The 22,669-nt window shown below is 36.3% G+C and overlaps 1 protein-coding gene across 2 annotated transcripts in view; it reads right to left on the bottom strand.

The window, feature by feature from the left end:
* Positions 1-19,485, bottom strand: part of ZBTB41 (zinc finger and BTB domain containing 41) — a 52,812-nt gene extending 33,327 nt beyond the window's left edge. Inside the window, exons 1-5 of one of the 2 annotated variants that reach the window (XM_003893357.5) lie at positions 19,367-19,485; positions 17,499-18,735; positions 9,631-9,838; positions 8,644-8,713; positions 6,125-6,272 (exon numbers count right to left, since the gene is read on the bottom strand). In XM_003893357.5, the coding sequence (XP_003893406.1) occupies positions 6,125-6,272; positions 8,644-8,713; positions 9,631-9,838; positions 17,499-18,618 (1,546 nt within the window). In that variant the 5' untranslated portion in view covers positions 18,619-18,735; positions 19,367-19,485. The other variant, XM_009190936.4, reaches the window with a different exon arrangement.
* Positions 19,486-22,669: the final 3,184 nt, after the last annotated feature.

Below are 22,669 nucleotides of genomic sequence, written 5' to 3'. Positions count from 1 at the left end.
CTTCAATGTTCAGTTACTTATGAGGATTCTTCAAAGAAAACAACAACTACATTTTTTTCCTATACTGGATATCCAGTTTTGCATGCGGCTAAACCTATTTAAACAACCTCCCGGGCTCAAGCAATCCTTCCACTTCAGCCTCTCCTCTTTTATTTATTTATTTATTTTTATAGACAACATCTCACTAGGTTGCCCAGGCTGGTCTCAAACTCCTGGGCTCAAGTGATCCTCCTACCTCTGTCTCCCAAAGTACTGGGATTACAGACGTGAGTCACCATGCCTGGCCAAGATCTGACTTTTTTTTTTTTTTTTTTTGAGACAGAGTCTCGCTTAGTCGCCCAGGCTGGAGTGCAGTGGCGCGATCTCGGCTCACTGCAAGCTCCGCCTCCCAGGTTCACGCCATTCTCCTGCCTCAGCCTCCCGCCAAACTACAACTTTTACACATATATATTCATATATATTAAAAATTCTTCTCCTTTAACTGTTCAGATTGCATTACTTACATATCTTTCCCCCTGATTTAACAGAATATATATTCCTAATGTAGACAGTACGAGTACTGTTTTGAATAACCTAAAGCAGATGTTATCAAAATGTGATATCTAGATCATTTGCACCAGCACTACCTGGGAACTTGTACCAAATGCAAATTGTACAAGTTCCAAATGCAAATACAAATTTGGGGCCATACTCTAGAACTATCTCAATCAGATACTCTGGGAAATTCATTTTAATAAGGTCTCCAAGTGCTTGTGATATACACCAAATTGCATGATGCACTTATCTAAAGTATACAGTGATACAAGGGAACAGAAGCATAGAGATGGAATGCAAAAGAAGCTCTCTCTCTCTCTATATATAATATTGCTTTGTGTAGTTTATATTTGCATGTATACATACATATGTAAACATATGTACACACACTCAAACACAGAAAATACTCATAAGAATACTCTATTCGGTGTATTTTCTGAAATAATAGTGGCCCAAAATGCAAAGCTACTATGTCACAAGCCATATTTCTCAAAGGTCTTGGAAAGACTGAAAATTATAATTCTAGAAATGACAACATATTCAGAGAAAGAGAATGAAAACCATGCCTGGCTCTACATTTGGCACTTATACAGTAACTCTTTTAATCCTCACAACAGTATCTAAGAAGTATGTATTAACTTCATTTTAACAAAAGAGGAAGTTGGAAGTCTGAGAGGCTGTTCCAGATCACATAGTAAGTGGCTAAGTCAGACTCAGAAAACAAGCCTGGCTAGAAAGTCTTCTACTTCCACTTCCACATCATGCCACACTTACTAAACTTTTTCTTCTAGTAAATGTCAACTTAACCCAGTAAATGTCAACTCTTATTAAAAATCATACAAATTACCTAATCAGTTGTAAAATATTTGTGTGTACACAGTACTAAAATGTAATGATTTATTTACTGGTTAGATTACCTATTGCACTATGATTTAATTTGGCAGAAATAGTATCCCCAGGTCCTAACACTGAGCTGATCATACAGTTAGCAGTTGTTCCATAAATATTTACTATTTTGAATGTTGAATGTACTTTCCTTGTGTATTTTCTGCCATAAATATTAGATAGTAGGTTAGCTAAGCCTTTCTGCCTAACATTTCTGGAACACCTCTCTCATTATTGGTATGCTGCAGGATGATAGAAGAATCTCTTAACAAGTCATAAAAATCTTTTAGTTCAACCACTTCTAAAGAATGCCCTTTTCAACAACTCTAACAGCTAGTAAGGTAAGTTCAGCATATGCTTGTATACTTGTATAATTTCACTGATGGGAAAGTAATTATTGTGTAAGACAAGTTAGTTTGTAAGTTCTAACACTTAAAAAATTATTATATTTCCCTCTGATGTTTCTACAAGGTGGGACCAAAAAGATTACCTAAAAATTTTCATATCAAAAAGAAAGAAGTGCACCAATTCTCCAATACAAACTACTTTTTTTGGAACTAAACTAAAGAAATTTCTCCCATGAAACAGAATCAAGAACATGTCAACTACAGTTTGGTAACTATAAAAACTGTTTCTACATGATGGCTTCTTAGAAATGCTGAAACTGGATACTGTGAAAGAAAACAACTTAGTAAAGGCAATTTGGAGAGATTAAGCTTCAGGTAAATAATCTTCCAGCATATACTAGTCTTATATACTAAACTCACAAAGATTAAGACTCCCTTGTTGCACAATAGTGCCTTGAAAGTATTTGAAGACAGCTGCTCTATCTTCCTTTCCTGGATAAAATATTTCAAGGACCATGTTTTTCACATGATATGATTTCAAGACTCTACATCACCAAAATTACCCATCTCTAAAATATGTATTTGTCAATATCCATCTTAAATGTGGTATACAGAAATGAATGCAATTTTCCAGATCAATTCAAAATCAGACTATTATTTCCCTAATTCTGAAAAATAGACTTTTATTAATATAGTTTAAAACTACACTGGTTTTGTAAATCATATCATATTATTGGTTCACACTGTGTCCAAAAAGCCTCTGCCTTTATGATCGTCTATAAAGTGAGTACTTTGGATGATAAACTATTTTATAGTTCTTAAAGACTTAATGACTAAAAGATCACTCCCTTAAGTTTACAACTATTTGTTTGTTTATTTATTTATTTATTTATTTATTTATTTATTATTTTTGAGACAGAATTTCGTTCTTGTTGCCCAGGCTGGAGTGCAATAGTGTGATCTCGGCTCACCACAACCTCTGCCTCCTGGGTTCAAGAGATTCTCCTGCCTCAGCCTCCTGAGTAGCTGGTATTACAGGCATCTGCCACCATGACCAGTTAATTTTGTATTTTTAGTAGAGTCAAGTTTTCTCCATGTTGGTCAGGCTAGTCTCGAACTCCCGACCTCAGGTGATCTGCCAGCTTCAGCCTCCCAAAGTGCTGGCATTACAGGCATGAGTCATTGCACGCAACCTAGTTTTGTATTTCTTAATTAATTTTAACATAATTTGTTTTGACCTATTGTATAACATAGATTTTTAAAATATGTTTATTTTCTAGTATATTAAATACCCTTGCCAGCTTTATGACATCTATAAATTTCATAAGCAATGAAGTGTATATTTTTATTTAAGTTGTTAACAAAGGTAATGAATTGAACACGGAGAGGGCCTCTACCTGTAATGACAAAATTCATTAGTGGGATTAATAGTCATAAATTTACCGAAGTATACTGCTATCTAGACCACAACTCTCCACCTTGGCCGTAAGCATTAGGGAGGTATTTCATTGAATACTATAGTGAATTCCAAATATATTAAGTTTATTCTACTCCTCGAAAAATTATCTTTTTACAAAATAAGAACGTTTCATCCTAAGCACTCACAAACCTATGCAACGTCAACTATGAATAAATGCACAGCTTATGCCCACTGGCACATTTGTCATCAAAAAAAGGAACAAAAAAAAAAAAACCCAACACACACAAAAAAACACATTGACACATCTCCAAGAACTGTGACATATACAGTACTCCTTCCAATTTATATGACTTTCTTTGCCTAAGCCAATACTCAAGGTTCACTAATGGTAGTTCAACAATCCCCCAAAATGAAACATTTAGGAATAAATCTAACAACATAAGTACAAGATCTATATGAGAAAACTACAAAACTCAGATGAAAGAAATCAAAGAAAAACTAAACACGTGAAAAGATATCCCATGTTCATGGAAAGACTCAACTTCACAACATGATCTATACATTCAATGCAATCCCAATCAAAATCCCAGAAAGTCATTTTGTAGATATCAACAAACTGATTCTAAAGTTAATATGGAAAGGCAAAAGATCCAGAAGAGCCAACACAACATTGAAGGAGAAGAGTAAGGTTGGAGGGCTGACATTACTTGGCTTTAACACTTACTATAAAGTTACAGTAATCAAGACAGTATACTATTGGCAAAAATAAAAATTAAAAAAATAGATCAATAGAACAGAATACAGAGCCCAGAAACAGACCTACATAAATATGGTCAACTAATCTTTCACAAAGAAGCAAAAGCAATACAATACAGCAAGGATAGTCTTTTTAAGAAATGGTCCTAGTGCAAATGGATATCCAGACCAAAAAAAAAAAAAAAAGAATCTAGACACAGACTTTATATCCTTTGCAAAAGTAAACTCAAAATGGATCACAAAAATGTAGATGACCTTAGGTTTTGCAATAACTTTGCACAATCCATGAAAGAAACAATAGATAAATTGGACTTAATTAAAATTAAAATTTTCCTCTGTCACAGAAATTGTCAAGATGATGAAAATTCACAGATTGAAAGGAAATACTTGAAAAGAAATATCTGGTAAGTGTTATCCAAAATATACAAAGAACTCTCAAAACTCAACAATAAGTAAACAACTTGATGAAAAAATGGGCCAGCTGGGCATGGTGGCTCATGCCTGTAATCCCAGCACTTTGGGAGGCCGAGGCAGGTGGATCACCTGAGGTCAGGAGTTTGAGACCACTCTGGGTAACCTGGTGAAACCCCGTCTCTATTAAAAATACAAAAAACTTAGTTGGGCGTGGTGGTGGGCACCTGTAATCCCAGCTACTCTGGAGGCTGAGGCAGGAGAATCACTTGAACCCAGGAGGTGGAGGTTGCAGTGAGCCAGGATTGCGCCATTACACTCCAGCCTGGGCAACAGAGCAAGACTCTGTCTCAAAAAAAAAAAAAAAAAAAAATTGGGCCAAAGAACTAACAGACACTACACCAAAGAAGATATATAGATGTAAATAAACATATGAAACGATGCTCCGCATTATATGCCATCAGGAAAATGCAAATTAATGCAACGATATACCACTACAAACCTATTACAATGGCCAAAATTTGGAACACAGAAAACACCAAATGCTGGCAAGAACATGAAGTGACAGACATTCTCATGGGAATGCAAAATGATACAGCTACTTTGGAAGACAATTTGACAGTTTCTTATAAACTAATTATACTCTTACTATCTGATCCAGACCTTGTTCTCCTGGGTATTTAACCAAAGGAACTGAAAACCTAAGTCTACAAAAAAGCCTACATATAGATGTTTATAGCAATTTTATTTATAACTGCCAAAACTTGGAAGCAACCAAGATATCTTTCAGTGGGTGAATGGATAAACTGTGGTATATCCAGACAATGGAATAAAGTCCTCCCTAGGTATCCGTGAGGGACTGGACTGGTTCCAGGATGGCCCGGAATACCAAAATCCATGGATGCTCCATTCCGTTATATAAGGTGGTACAGTATTTACATGCAAACTATGCACATCCTACCATAAACTTTAAATCATCTCTTGATTACTTAATACTAATATGATGGAAATGTGATGTAAATCACTGTTATACTATATTTTAAAGTGTATTTTTTTATTGTTGTATTGTTATGTTTTGTTATTTCTTTTTTAATATCTCCGATCCACAGTTGGTTGAATCCACAGACATGGAATTCATAGATATGGAGGGCCAATTGTATCGTTTAGCACTATACTAAGTGGAAGAAGCCAACCTGAAAAGGCAACACAGTGTATGATTCCAACCATATGATATTCTGGAAAAGGTAAAACTATGGAGACAGTAAAAAGATCTTCAAGTAGTAGATGAGGTATCTAAAAAAAATGAACCATCCAACAAAGTACAAAGGTCAGTGGTTGCCAGGGGTTGGTGCGGGAGACAAATGGAGAAGCACAGGGAAATTTCGGGGCAGTGAAACTATTCTGTACGATACTATAATGATACATGTCATTATAGATTTGTCTAAAACAACAGAATATACAATACTGAGAGTGAACCCTAGTCTAAACTAGAGTCTTTGGGTGATTATGATGTGTCAATGTAGGTTCTTCGATTGTAACAAATGTACCACTCTGGTGAAGAACTGCTGATAATGGGGGAGGCTGTGCATATGTGGAGGCAGAGGGTATATGGGAACTATCTATCCCTTTCTCTCAATTTTGCTGTGAACCTAAAACCACTCTTAAAAAGTCTTCTAGAAGAAAAAGAGTAATTCAGCTGTAGAAGGCTCCTCCAACATGATGTAATAATTAAAATTGTCATGGCTGCCTTAAGAAAAAGTAACTTGCTTACCCAGATGGAATTTTTCTTGATGCTTTAACCGAGCAAACCGTGATTTAAAATGTTCTTCACAATAGGTACACTTAAAAGGTTTATCTTGAGAATGTAGAATCATATGTTCCTCCAAGTGTGGTCTTCGAGTAAAAGATTTCTTACAAATCTAAATTAAAATGCAAACAAAATGTTAAGAGAACCTGAATTAAAAATTGTAATACTAAGCTTGTAATGAGGAAAAAAAAAAAAAAAAAAAAAACATGTAAATTCAATAAACAGACTTTTCTCCCAACAGTAAACTTACAAAAAGTAAAACTAAATTCTAATTGTGCAGGAAAAAAATGCTGTAGAGGAAGTAAGGAATGATTTTAAATTAGTACTAAAGGTAGCTGAATTTCAACTCTTTGCATTTCTAGTAGGGATATAGAATAATCATACTATCTTAATTCTAGTCAGAATTTCTAACTCCATGAAATATATTATTTTTTAGTCACTTATATGTCAGGAATAAAAGGTTCTTTTTTTTCAGTGTTGCCATATATTTGAATAAAAATCTGAATAAGAAGCCACATAAAAAGTATTTTAAAGTGTATCTCTTGAAGTGGTCAGTCTTTAAAAATTTGACATTCATCAGGTTTTTTAAAAGAGAGGTAGGCTGCTATAGTAAGAGCACCAACAATAATGACATAGCACATACTATATACACCAGGCACAATGCTAAGTAATTCATGGATTATTTCTCTTAATTCTCACAATAATCCTGTGAGACAGATGCAATTGGCATTATTATTAATGTTTTATAGCCAAGAATGATGAAACTTAGTAAGGGGAAGACACTATCTTATGCAGATTCAAACATTGTAATTAATAATTAACTTCAATTTCTAGAAGCTGAAATCAGAGAAATTGTGAGAATTTTGCTGTATATATAAATTGAATCTTGGATTAAAGAAGGCAAAAGTAACAGCTAGGGATGCCTTTAAAAAAGATTCACCTAGGCTGGGCACAGAGGTTCACACCTGTAATCCTGGGAAGCACTTCGGGAGGCCGAGACGGGTGGATCACTTGGGGTCAGGAGTTCAAGATCAGCCTGGCCAACATGGTGAAACCCCATCACTACTAAAAATATAAAAATTAGCTGGGCGTGGTGGTGTGCACTTGTAGTCCCAGCTACTCGGGAGGCTGAGGCACAAGAATCACTTGAACCCAGGAGGAGGAGGCTGCAGCGAGTCAAGATCACGCCACTGCACTCCAGTCTGGGTGACAAAGCAAGACCATCTCAAAAAAGAAAAAAAAAGAAAAGATTAATGTAAATACTGAAAAAATACTTAAGAGGTACTGTAGAATAAAGATGTCCATAAGTACAATGGTACTCCTCCTATTGAAAAATGGAATCTAATTCCCTTCTCTTTAAATCTACCCAGGTTGGAGTGATTTGTTTGGCCAACAAAATGTAGTAGAAGTGATTTTCAGAGACTTCTGAGGCTATGCCATAAAGTCTAATAGTTTTTATCTAGGTTTCTTGGAACACTTACTCACTCTTGGAACTTAGCTGCTATGATAGAAAGAAGCTCAAGAAGCCTCAAGAAAAGACCAAAGTAGAGAAGAACTAAGGTTCCTGGTAAATAGTCCTTGCTGAGATTCTAGCCAGGAACAAACACCAAGTTACCTGTCACATGGGTGGGCCACTTTGTTTTGTTTGACAGTCTGGCTCTGTCACCCAGGCTGGAGTGCAGTGGTGTGATCTCGGCTCACTGCAACCTCCACCTCCCGAGTTCAAGTGATTCTCTTGCCTCAGTCTCCCAAGCAACTGGGATTACAGGCATGTGCCACCATGCCCAGCTAATTTTTTTTTTTTTTTTTTTTTTTTTTTTTTAGTAGAGATGGGGTTTCGCCATGTTGGCCAGATTGGTCTCAAACTCCTGACCTTAGGTGATCTACTAGCCTGGGCCTCCCAAAGTGCTGGGATTACAGGCATTAGCCACCATATCTAGCCTTGAGTGAGCCACTTTGGAAGTATCCCCAGACCAGACCAGACCATGCACTAGCTGAAAACTGTTGAGTGACTTCAGTTGACAACAAGTGGAACAGAAGAATTAACCTAGCAAATCCCTGCCCCAAATGTGGATTCCTAACACACAAAAGGGTGAGACATATCAAAATACTTATTTAAGGCCACTAAGTTTTGAGATAGTTTATTATGTCAACAACACATACCCAGAAATGAGGGAGAAAGTCTAACATTTTATATTCTGTGCAACAGTAATGTCACAGTTTACATATATAACCATAAATACATGGTATGGTGATTACAATGAAAATAAAAACTAGGATTTCTACTTCTTAGGTCCATCATCTAAAAACTAACCTATACCAGGCTTAATTTACAAAGTATATTAGAATAATTTTATATAAAAGGAAAATTCTAAAAGTGAAATAAGCTAAGTCACATTACTTTAAAACCTAATTACTTTACTTCCCCAAAAGACATTTCATTTACTTTGGTTTTCTAATTTGTTTTAATTAAAAACTCTTACATCACATTTCCAACTTTCACTCTTAGTCTTCTTAATGGAAATAAATTCTTGTGCATTTTCTGGATGAAATCTATCAGAGGAAAAGAAAAGGGTTATTAGGAAAAGGTTATATTAGTTAAAGCAATAGTCCATGTGAATATGTTGACAGTAATTACCAGGATCAAGTACTGGTTCCTTTCATAATGAGACAAGTAGGCACAGGTGAGCTCTTTAAGGAGGTATCATTATCATTTTAATAAATGTATATGTATACCTAAGTATATGCAGAAATAATCAAATAAAAGTATAATCATCTTTTAAATACATTCAGGAACCTAGTTCTTTATACATAAACTGCAATGTAATATGTCTGATTTTTTTTTTAGTCCAGATATCAGTAAATTTAATTTTTAGAGTTAAATATACAATATTCTATTAAATATTCTTTATCTCACAAACTGTTACACATTAAACACAATGTTGAGTATAAGAATAAATTTCTTGGCCGGGCATGGTGGCTCACACCTGTAATTCCAGCACTTTGGGAGGTCAAAGCGGGCAGATCACTTGAGCCTAGGAGTTTGAGACCACCCTGGGCAATAAAGTGAAACCCAGTCTCTACAAAAAATATAAAAATTAGCTGGGCATGGTGCGTGCCTGTAGTTCCAGCTACTCAGGAGGCTGAAATGGGAGGACTGATTGAACCCAGGAGGTAGAGGTTGCAATGAGCTGAGATTGTACCACTGCATTCCAGCCTGGGCGACAAGTGAAACCCTACCTCAAAAAAAAAAAAAAAAGAGAAAGAAATTTATGAGTATAAAAACCACATATTTCTGAAGACATACTTGCCAAAACCCAAGAAAGAAAACAGGATAATCAAAATGCTGTATCTCAATGAATGTCCAATGAAAGAATTGGAGATAAGCACTTTATAGATGTTTTTAGCTTTCTACATATTTAAATTAAAAGGCACAATAAAGTATACTATGGAAGCAAGATAATACTTGCCTCTTAACATGCTTGGCTAAAGTCTTCTTGCTTGCATGAAGTTTATTACAATAAGGGCACTTGTGCTCCTTCTTATGAAATTCTGTTTCATTACTGTGCTTCTTTCTGTGAACAGTTAGGTTAGACTTTGTCGAATAGCGTTGGTGACAAATATCACACTCAAAGGGCTTCTCACCTGTGTGAACACGGGTGTGGCTCTCATATTTTCCTATAAAAAAAGAAAAATTAAAATTAAATTTAGTACATTTGCTATACTGTGATTGGAATTTGACAGTGGAATAAAATCTCATGGTTTAGCAAACTTAATGTACACACCTAAATCCACACACAAAACTAGAAAAAAGTTTACCTAAATCTCTACCTCTGATAAACCTAATGACTTACTATTTTGAGCTTACTGTTCAAAGTATACTTTTCCTCAAAAACTTGAGTCATTAAAAAAAAGTTATTCATGATCACACATTTTAAAAATTAAGAGGTTTGATACATTTTCTGAAAACTGTTGGCAAATTCTCTGAACCTTACATTTTTAAATGTATTTTAAAATTTAAAATTAACTTTTAGCAAAAGATCAATTCATCATTTAAGATTTATTATGTTCATATTTTCAGTATCTCTGTGGGTCCACACACCTGGATATGGATACTGGCTCTCTAAATAGAGGGTTATGTGACCTTGGACAAGTAACCTCTATATGCCTCAAATCTTCCTCATCTGAAAAACTGAGATAATAACAGAATTTACCTAATAGAACTGCTGTAATAATAAACAAATTCATACACATAACACACTTACAACAGTATCAAACACGTAAGTTATCAATTACTGTTGTCTATTATTATTACTGGGTAATCTGTGTACTGTGAATGTGCACATCTGGTCATTTGAATTAGAAATTTCGAAATATATTTCCAAGCAAAAGGCAATAAACATAGGAAAAAAAAATCAACATGAAAGGTAATTCTTAATTAAAAACTTAGCTTTGCTTTCTCCTGAAAAATAAATGTATAAATAAATTTTTCTTCAGATGAAAACTAATGTGAAAGTATAGCATTTCGGTCATGTACTTTAAAAAGGATATACCCTATGTATAACATGAAAATTATGAAAAATCCAAAATATTCCAAGGCCACTGAGGAAAAGGTATAATCATAATTATGTGCCTACCTAATAAAATAAAATAAATTCACTAATTTAGTAAATATATCTATATACAACTGATTTTATTAAGCAAGCAATATTATATTATCTAAAAATTAGTTATATTGCACTTATCACAATAAAAAAAACTAAGGAAAGGAAACCAAGGTATTTTCCTTAAGGTAAGGGGAAGGGTGTTAATCACAAGCAAAGAAAACAGAAGTATAATGAAAAATTAGGTATTTAGATGTAGAGCACAGTAATGGTATATGCATACCTGATATGCATATAGTCAGAAAACTCAGTCAATATTTAGGCATCTTCTAAATTAGCTACGTGATTTAAATCAAGCTAATAATTTAACCTCTCTTTACTTGAGTTAGTAACACTTCATGGGGTTGTGAGATGTAAATACGTTAACAAATACACACAACAACACTTAAAACATCCTGGCAGAGCCAGGCATGGTGGCTTATGCCTGTAATCTCAGCACTTGGGGAAGTCAAGGTGGGCGAACACTTGAGGTCATAAATTTGAGACCAGCCTGGCCAGCCTGGCAAAACCCCAAGTCAAAAAAAAAAAACTCCCAGCACACAGTAAGCACTAATAAATATTAACTGTTATCATTATTATCATACGGGTTACTAGTCATAATATGGACATGTAGGTATACCTCAAATATAAATATAGATGCATCCGATTTATGAATGAATATCTGTTATAACAAATCAAACAGGGGTTTCAGCTCTGATAACGTTGTATACACTTGGCTCTTTCCCCTTGCCACTGCTAAAATTGCTTAGTATCTCTGTTCCCTCTCTGCTACTGCTAGAGTATACCCAACCATTTACACATGCATATACACATCCTACCACCACCACCTCCCCTGCTGTGTTCAAGGAATCAGATCAAATACTGAGAAAAGACAGAGGTCACTTTATGGATTTTTTTTTAAGTATTCCTTTATTGTGAAGGTTTTCATATTTCAGTTTTAACTCACCTTTTAAATTATGTAAATAATCATACTGATATTTAAAAAACTGTAAACAAAAGTATACAGTCTGATTTTTTAATAACTAAACGTGATTTTTGGAACAGGTCCATTTTTAACTGGGGATTGACTGTGCAGGTTTAGCACAGATTCTCAAAATTGAGAGACAACTTATCAACCTCCTAATGCTTAAATCTTCTCATTTTTCTTTCTTTTTTTTTTTTTGAGACAGAGTTTTGCTCTTGTTGTCCAGGCTGGAGTGCACTGACGCGATCTCAGCTCACTGCAACCTCCGCCTCCTGGCTTCAAGCGATTCTCCTGTCTCAGCCTCCTGAGCAGCAGGGATTAGAGGCACATGCCATCACACCTAGCTGATTTTTTGTATTTTTAGTAGAGATGGGGTTTCATCATATTGGTCAGACTGGTCTCGAACTCCTGACCTCAGGTGATCCGCCCACTTCGGCCTCCCAAAGTGCTGGGATTACAGGCATGAGCCACTGCACCCGGCCCTCATTTTTATGTCTTACAAAAGTAGCAGCATAATAAAAATCTTAAAGTATGAAAAATTTTTCAACAAATCATTTACTTGCTATGAAAATGCCTTTGCTGAAAAGATGTTAAATTAACAATTAGCAGCATTTTCCCTCTATTGAAAATCGAGAATTTCTTCTACGCATGCAAATAAAAATTAAGTTACTTATAGCTAATACGAAGTCATTGAAATGGCAGTTGAATTAAAAATTAAAATCACTTTGACTATTAAGTTTCCATTTCCCTACATACCAGGAGAGATAAAGGTTTAAGCAAGGAAAAAAAAAAAAAGAAGAAGAAAGTTTGTGAATATAAACTGAAATAGCCAAAATTAGATAAACCTCATGATTTTTTTAAAAACCATTTTAAATAAATTGAGCAAAATCAAGCAGACCAATGATAATACAGAAATTTGAATAAGTAAAATAATCTTTTAGTTATTAATTCAAATTTTATGCACATAGGCTTTGCATGGCCTGTTATCGCCATGGATTTGAATTTCTGAACAAGAACAGGAAGAGAACTTTTGAGGGAATGCTGGACCCAAAAGAGCTAGGTAGATCTCTAGAGACTAGTGGGAAAATATATGCTAATCTTTGATTTTCATGTTTAAATCATTTGGTAGGTTTTTTTTTTTTTTTTTTTTTTTTTTTTGCCAGTGGGGAGGGCACTCCTTAGCACAAACAGTAAACATCTACAACTGTTTCTCTATGTTTACGGAGTGGGGCATTCAATAATAATGTATAAATCAAAATGTTCACTTCAAACTTATCAAAGTTTCAATTTAAAAAACAGTATTCCTTCATAGAATATTAAACTACACCCAAGCATTCCTGATCGTGAACAGAAAATACATAACATTTTATAACATAAGAAATTTTGTCCACAGCATTTTTCTGAACTGAATCCCAATATGAATCATGTCTCAAATCAGGAGTCATAAATTAAAGATATTTTCACATGAACATATTTGACCTTATACAGAATTTATTCCCACATGGGTCATATAAAATTACCAATGTTAGATTTTGTATGCAGTTTTTACAAAGAGAAATATCACTAGATGAGTTTATTATATATCTGATATTGCTACATCTTAAAATGTACCTTGAAATAGTCATATGAGTTACTCTAAAGAATATGTAATTAAAATACTTAGCCTTAGAGAGTTGTGCCATTGTTATAACCCTTTTCTATTAAGAACTAAGTGGAATATCTGCAGGATGCACTAGTCACATTTTTTTTTAAAGGTATAAAACGTGCTCTACCTCTAGAAGAGATTGTGAATTTAATCTAAGGAAAGATTTTAGTTCTCTGTGGAAACAATAAAAAAGATGAATTATCCAAATTTTCTCTCTCACCCCATCTGTCATCTCCCTGCTTTTGCCTGTTTATCCATTACACTTTTGGTGTAAGGGGAAAGGTCAAAGGATTCTTATTTGCATGATAATTTGCTGAGAAGACAGCCGGTAACCTACGGAAAAATATAACTGGCAGAAAGGATAAAAGATGTAAAGTAATGGAATCAAATTAGTAGATTACATATTGTGGAACTAATGGTTCCAGCAGAAGGTCTCAAAGCTTATGCATCTCTCATAAACCAACCCCAAAAAAGCCAAGTTAGAAGCTTAAAGAATGCTAATTGGCTGTAAGCCCAAAGTCAAGTCAGATACCAACTTTTCAACTTAGTTCAAATAAACAGCTGCTTACTAAAAATTTACTTAAAATGACCTGAGATGTTACAAAGAATACTAGCCAAGAGTAAGATACGTAACTCCCAGGCTCACAATCTAAGACAGATAAATAACCCAAAATTGGGGTGGCATTTAAAAATTCTACAAAAGGAATGTGGATGGTATGAGAATAATGACGGTGGCGCTCGAACTCCTGTGTTATTTTTTAAATAAACTGTACTTCTAATAATAAAGATGGTAAGAGAGGACACTTAAGACACATGGATCTTCTGCTAAATACTCTTTTCATTCTACCCATCACTGGTCCACTTAGTTTACATTCAATGTATTATAACTCTCTGCTTTACTCTCATTCTACACCCCACTCCCAATGCCACTCATCTTCCAAGTCTAAGCTATATTATCATTCTGGTCCTTTGTCATATGCTCCTTCTTATCTCCCTGGCTCTTTTTTCATCCCTTTTTCCAATTTTCTTCTCCACACTGAAGCCACCATGATCTTTCTAAAATTCTTATACGCCATGGTTTCCTTTCTAAAATTCTTTTCAACGGTCCCTATCACCTACTGGATAAAGTCCAGTCTAGTTAAGTTATGTTGTCCAAAGTATATGCCTTTGTAGAGTATACAAGACATACAAAATCTGACCACCACTTTCTTGCCCACCTTCATCTCCTGTTATTTTCACTATGAAAATAACACCTGACCACCTTGAAACCACTCACACTTGAGCAATACAACATAGCTCAATGCCTTTACACATGCTGGTCCTTCTGTCTTGTAAACTGTTACCTATTCTTTGAGTCTTAGCTCAAATACTATCTGCTCTGAGACACTTCTCCTGATTTCCTTAGTCTTCTGTAATTATCCTGATAAAATTATCTTTATTGTAACATGATTGTGTTTTTTTCATGTACCCATTAAACTCTAAGATTCTTGATGACAGAGAGTATATCATTTCATATTTGTTTAATAATGTTTGGCAGCTTAGAGATAATAAATATGTTAGAACACCTATATTTTGTGCAATATTTTAAGTGATTCCCAAGAATTACCCCATTTAATCCTCATAATAACCTTTCCCTACCTCATGAGAAGGTACTATTAGCATCACATTAGCATCATCTCACTTTACTTATGAGGAAACAAAAACACAGACAGGTTAAGTATCTCACCCAAGAACATGATTCCAACACACCCAAGCAGTCTCATATCACTGTAACTCATGCTTTTTAACTAGCAATGTATGAATAAGATATAGATAGATATAGATATACTAAGGTAATAGAAATGAGAAACTACTGGTGAAAAGCAAGCAGCAGGGCTAAACAAAAGAGAGGAATGGGTAAAAGAGTGGCATAATGTAAAATACATTCAGAAAGATCAGTCGGAAATAAACCTACAATGTGACCTATTGACTCCCACAATTATCTGGGCTGAACTTGGAAAAAAAGGAAGGGGAAAGGGAAAGGGACAGAAGGGAGGGAGGGAGGGAGGGAGGAGCGAAATGTCCTCCTCTTAGTAAATTAGCACCTCAATCTTGAGCAGTGTTTTCCCAAATTGTGCAGAAAACTGTAGTTTCCTAGGATGCTCAAAGAAGTACCTCCAAAATATCTTGTGGTAAAACGATTTAAGGAAATACTGGGTTAAGCAAAATCAACAGGTTTCTTTACTAGAGAATCGGGCAGTTAATAGATTGTGAATTATATAGTTCCCAATCTTACTTGAACACAGAACCCTTCTTTTATACAGCATGTCACAGGACTAGTGAATGGGACGGTTTGAGATATTTGTGTTCCACCTACAATACCATTTGCGAACTCATCCCTATTCACTCATCTCCAAGTCAAATTAAGACAATTAAGGCAGAATACAGGAAGCGTGCACTAAGAGTACAAAGTCTAAGAAGTCAGGCCGGGCGCGGTGGCTCAAGCCTGTAATCCCAGCACTTTGGGAGGCCGAGACGGGCGGATCATGAGGTCAGGAGATCGAGACCATCCTGGCTAATACGGTGAAACCCCGTCTCTACTAAAAAATACAAAAAACTAGCCGGGCGAAGTGGCGGGTGCCTGTAGTCCCAGCTACTCGGGAGGCTGAGGCAGGAGAATGGCGTGAACCCAAGAGGAGGAGCTTGCAGTGAGCTGAGATCCGGCCACTGCACTCCAGCCTGGGCGACAGAGCAAGACTCCGTCTCAAAAAAAAAAAAAAAAAAAAAAAAAAAAAAACAAAGTCTAAGAAGTCTATTGGAAAGATGAAATGTTCTCAGATACTTCAACCCAAAAAGCTGTTCTCACCTCTATACACATCTTCACAGTATTTGTTTACAGCTCTACAACAGCATTTTATCCAGTCTAACTTTAACAATTTACTTGTATACATATGCTCTTGGAATTGTTACTGAAGAAGTTTTTTTATTCGTTTGCACACAGGCTCAGTTAAAATATTAATAATTATTAAATTAGATTATCCAAAGTGTTATGATTCGGAGAGAAAATTATCCCAAAAAACATTATAAAAAGCAAAAAGTAGATACCACTGTTATCTCAGCATATAATGCAACATATTTTTACAGCAAATGATCACCAATTTCTTATAAAACCAATTTCCACCTATATCAGTAACATAAGTAAGGTAACACTGTAAGACATATGGGGATATATTAAACTGGGTAAGTAATTTTACCAGGTCAGATTGCACTAATGTTTTTATCATTATATGTGGTAGAATATATTTCACTATTTCATAACTTCAATTTACCTGGAAGCTTAATTGTTGCAACTGAAAAGTTCATATTAGAACAGTTCACATAAGACACTTCCAAGAATTACCTTACCTAGCAAATATTAGACAACTTGAAATTAAATATATACTGACATAAAACTTAAAATGATAGACTACATTTACAAATTCTTTTCCAATAGAAGAAAAATTGATTTATTCATTATTATAACAACCAAAGCTTCTTGGCCCTTTGGCTAAGGTCACATGTATAATATAACCAGAGTGCTACTAACTAGGATACTTCCCAAAGTCTTTATCTACACTATTAAATTACATTCATTTCAATTTTATCCTTCACCATAGTTTAATCTAAAACATCCCCTTTCTATTAAATAGTGCTAGATACTGGAAAAGTGACATTTATAACTCATATATTACCATGCAAGGGGAAAAGAATATACAAATTAGTAAATGTAATATAATCTACTTTTCTTTAATGACTTAAAAATAGTACCTATCACTGGAATTAAACTGGCATATAAATCAAAGCTCTACATGATAATTATTGACACTCTGGAGTCTTTCATATCAAATGACATGATCTAATGATGTGTCACTGGGACATGAAGAAAAGTAAAGGCTAATATAAATACTTAAATTAATTCCTGAATCACAACAAATTTAAAGTAACAGGATAAACACTATTGAAAACCAAAGTATTCTCCCTACATAAGCAGTCTTTTTATAAGCGATCTTTTTGATTAGAGATAGAAAACAAGTTTTCTTTTCTTACCTATCCGGTCAAATGTTTTATCACATTTAGGACACTGCAATATTTTTTTGTTGCTGTTCTGAATGACCACTGGAGTTAACCCTTCATGAATATTCCCTACAGAATCACCAGCCTCAGGTTCTTCTTCTGCATCATTATGATCCTTTTCACTTTGTTCTTCAATGTCAGAGTATTCATCTGACATCTCCTCCTCTAACTCATCTTCTTCAGCATTATATTCACTTCCAGGATCCTCAGAATCATTTCTATCTGACTTTTCCTTATCAAAATTTTCTTGATTCAAATTGTCTGACCCATCGCCACTTTCCTGTTCATCATCGCTGGTGTCATCAAACTTAACAGGGCACTTTCGATTCCTTTTTGATCTTCTTGTGGAGAAACTTCTCTCCAGCATTTTTAACCCATGTTTTTTCCCTAATAAAAGAGACCTATGGGTTTTAGCCAGATGATTCTCTAAAGACTTTTTATAACAAAAATGTCTACTACAGAATTTGCACTGATGATTATTTGATAGTCTTCCAGTTAATTCATTTAGTGTTTCTTCTGGTGATGACTTTTCAGCTAGCTCTGAATGAAAAGAGGCAACATTTTCGTTATTTAACAACTTCACTGCATCGATAATGTCCAAAAATTTTGCAGCCTCTAAAACAAGAGGTATTTCATATTTGTACACAAAAAATTCTGATGTGTAAAGAAATTCAAGCAAATGCTGAAAAACTGAATGTGTTACGTGATCCAGGGTGACAACATCAGTGCTTGGATTTTTGCTCAAACACGCATGAAAATAACTACTGCCAACAGCAACGACTACTTTATGTGCACTAAATTCTTTTCCTTCCACTATGATAAGCAAATCACAAAAAGATGGTTGCTTCTGCCTATCATCATTTAAATATTTTAGCAAATTCTTATTATACTGCAAAGAACTCAAAAGCTTTCTCTGATCTGGAGAGGGAGGAAGTTCCTGATAACAGTGAAGAGCTTCAGGAGTTGGTCTTTCTGCAGAATGAGTATAGGTCACTTGGTCACACTCCACTGCAACATTTCCTTCTGAAGAATCTTTATGATAGCCTAGATGGATCTTCTCAAGATTTGAAGTAACCTTTCTCCTCTTCTTCATTGCAGTGCAGCAATTTCAGAACAAGAAACTTCATAAGTGTCTTAAGTGATTTATAAAGGAAAACTAGATTGTCTTGGATAACAGCTTCTGAAGGGGCGTGCCCAAGGGTTTCATGGTCTGCAAAAGAGTGAGAACCACGTAAAATAACTCCATGGCAAAGCAATGCTAGATCAGCCAACGGCAATCATCAACGAATTCCTTCTAATTATAACTAAATGATGATAAAATCACAGCTTACACTCATTCGTGGCAAAGATTTTGGGCGGAGAACAAGGAGGGCCGGGTTTAGGAAAGGCAGCCAACAAAAGAATAATTTTAAAGGAACCCAGGCACACCTTCCAGGCCTGATTCACGAACAGAGTGAAAATACCCTGGCAGAAATGGGAGAGATCTTCCAAGATCGTTGACTGTGCGGGTTGAGGAGGCTGTATTCGTGGTTTAGGGGTGCTGGGATGGTGACAATAAGGCCGTGGCGGCCGCGAGATCCGAGTCTCTCCATTAACATGCTTTCCTCGGGCGGGCAAGGCACAGCTCTTCAGGAATAGAGAGCGTCCCTCGGCCAAAACCACCCGGTGAGAGACGGCCCCAGGAGGGGCGCAGAGAAGAAGTGGGGTCAACCAGAGAGACGACTAAAGGAAGCTGAAGAGCTTTCCCAGGCCCTGGCGAGGCGGAGAATGCGCTTGTAGTCGGCGATCCCGCTACCCTTCCCACCCAGTTTCCCTGGGAAAACGCCCCACAGATCCATTACCGGGAACCCAAGGCTCCCCCGCTGGCTCCCAGCAGCTGGGCTCCACTCTGGGCGCGCTCGCTCCTGCGCCTACCCACTTCCGGGTTCAGCCCCCCACCTCACCACCCCCTCCCCTCCCCTCCGCTCCTTCCCCTCCCAGAGCTCCGCCGCCTCAGCAGCCACCGAACACGTCAACTGCTCGCGCAGCCTCCAAGCCCTCCTGAGAGACCGGCGCGCGGCCCTGCGCGAACGAGTGCGCATGTGCGCGCACCGCGCTTTACGCATGCTCTGTAAGTTCCCCGTGCTCCCTTGGAGACCTTAGCTGCACCCCGAATCCGTTACTCCGGGTTTTCGCAGTGGCTCGGTGGCCTACTCCGAACGAAACCGTGAGGCTTTGCTGAGGGAGGGCGATGGGAGAGGGGAGGATTGACGCAGAGTTTAGAAGTAGTTTGCGGAGGTGCCGTAGCACGGAAGGATTTAATCCTCACTGGTGTATTTAATAGTTTGTAATCGACCAAACAGCAACTGCCGGAAGCCAGTCCCAGCTAACCTACTGGGGTGTACGAAAGAACCCAGCGATGCTGATCTCGTGTCGTTATTTTTCTGACTTAAACGGCTAAATCTAAACGCGATTACTAAGAAAAAAAAATTTATACCTATCATTGTACACAGAAAAAAAAAAAAAAAAGAAAACGTATATATAAGCGTAAAGCTGATAGGACAGGAAAGGAAGCCGAAACAAAAAGTAAAGAAAAATCCACAAGGACAACTTTTGGAACTAGTGCCTGAGATTTTGGATTTCTGAGAGTCCCAGGAGGTGCTGATATCATGGTCTGAGGACCGTATTATGAAGACCAAGGGCCTAGAGCGTGTGATTTTACAAGCATAAGGAATGTAAGATGAAGGCTGAGACAAAATAGGATGGCTGGCCTAATTTTTTTCCCCCACCCATCCATATTTTCGTCCCTCCCATACACATATAGCCTGACATCTAGAAGGGCCTCACTCGATGGAAGAACTGCAGAGGTGGACTCCCCACCGGCAGACAGGAGGAAGCTTTGAAGAAACTTGCCCGTCTCCGGTTTTCTTGGGAATTGAAAAAATAAAATTTTTAAGCCTTTCATGAAAATTCCTAGCAAAAACTCACATTCACATGGATTTGCACCAAGATTCGTATCACCTGTGAGACTCATCCCGCAAAAACTAGCCACACTGAAAAGAGAGTAAAATGTAAAACCAAGATAGAGAAAGAATGGTAGTCTGCAGATATGGCAATTATCAGAAAGTATATTTAAAGAAATAAAGGAAAATGAAAAAATTATCAAAAATAACTAAGCAGATTAAAAGAATAATTTAGAAGTGAAAGCTGTCATCATCTTAGTACTTAGAACATTGATGGAAATGTGTAAGTTTTTTATTAAAACAGAAGGGCTGATCCGAGATAGAACAGTATAAATGCAAAGAAGTAGAAAAAAATTATGATAAGAGCAAATAATGAAATAGTGAAATATACAATAAAGAGAACCAATAGAACAGAAATTTGGGTATTGGGATATGTAAAAGGTTTAGAAACTTTTGGAAAGATTTGGTATTGCCAGTTTTACCCCACTCTTCAAAAAATTTAAAATGGGTGGCAGGGGCAGGTCACATTTCATTTTATGAGACAAGCATAATGATTATACCTAAACTTGAAAATACATTGCAGGAAATGAACATTACAGGTCAAACTCATAAATTAGGTTCAAAAATCGTAGACCTACAAATGATGTGTTTGTGGTGTGTGTGTATGTGTGTGTGAGAGAGAGAGATACAACTGAACTAAACTGGATTTAATAAAGGAATGGAAGATTTACTTAGCACTTAAAAATAAACGCGTAATTCTTCATATTAACAGAATAAAAGGTGAAAAAACAGTGATCCTCTCAATAGATGCAGAAAAATATTTGATAAATTTAACACATAATTTTTTAAAAATCTCAAGGAAGAGAAAATGTCAATATAAATAGAAGCTACTGAAAAATTTTTAAATGGAGCAAATATCACACAATGAAACATTGAAAACTTCCATGGAATTTGAGAATAAGCCAAGTATGCCTTCTATCATTACTTGACTTTTTTTTTCTTTTTTGAGACAGAGTCTTGCTCTGTCACCCAGGCTGGAGTGTAATGGCGCTATCTTGGCTCACTGCAACCTCTGCCTCCCAGGTTTAAGCAATTCTCCTGCTTCAGCCTCCTGAGTAGCTGTGACTACAGGTGCATGCCACCACACCAGGCTAATTTTTGTATTTTTAGTAGAGATGGGATTTCACTATGTTGGCCAGGCAAGTCTCGAACTCCTGACCTCAGGTGATCCACCCACCTCGGCCTCCCAAAGAGCTGGGATTACAAGTGTGAGCCACGGTGCCTGGCCTACTTGATATTTTAATAGAGGCCTTACCTAGAGAAATAAGCATAAGAAATAGAATGTATGTTCTGGAAAGGAAGATTAAAATTATCATTACTTGCTTTAAGTATGTTGGTGACATATTTAGATATTTAGAAAAATTGTTTTAAATCCTATGGATTATTTTTGACTTTTTAATTTCAATAGGTTTGGGGGAACAGGTGGTGTTTGGTTACATGAATAAGTTCTTTAGTGGTGATTTCTGAGATTTTGGTGCACCCATCATTCAAGCAGTGTACACTATACCCAATGTGTAGCCTTTTATCCATCACCACCCTCCCACCCTTTCCCTGAATTCCTGGAATCCATTGTATTATTCTTATGCCTTTGCATCCTCATTGTTTAGCTCCCACTTATGAGTGAGAACATACACGTGATTTTCCATTCCTGAGTTACTTCAGTTAGAATAATAGTCTCCAATCCAGCTTGCTGCAAATGTCATTATTTTGTCCCTTTTTATGGCTGAGTAGTAGTCCATAATATATATGTATACCACAATTTCTTTATCCACTCGTTGATTGATGGGCATTCAGGCTGGTTCCATATTTTTGCAGTTGCGAATTGTGCTGCTACAAGCCTGCGTATGCAAATGTATTTTTCATATAATGACTTCTTTTCCTCTGGGTAGATACTCAGGAGTGGGATTGCTGGATTAACTGGTAGTTCTTTAGAGAATCTCCACACTGTTTTCCACAGTGGTTGTACTAGTTTACATTCCCACCAGTAGTGTAAAAGTGTTCCCTTTTCACCATGTCCCTGCCAACATCTATTTTTTATTTTTTGATTATAGCCATTCTTGCAGGATTAAGGTGGTATCACATTGTGGTTTTGATTTGTATTTCCCTGATCATTAGTGATGTTGAGCTTTTTTTTCATATGTT

Source organism: Papio anubis, chromosome 1 (assembly GCF_008728515.1).
Source record: "Papio anubis isolate 15944 chromosome 1, Panubis1.0, whole genome shotgun sequence".
NCBI lineage: Eukaryota > Metazoa > Chordata > Mammalia > Primates > Cercopithecidae > Papio > Papio anubis.
This window is presented reverse-complemented; position numbering and strand designations above follow the sequence as displayed.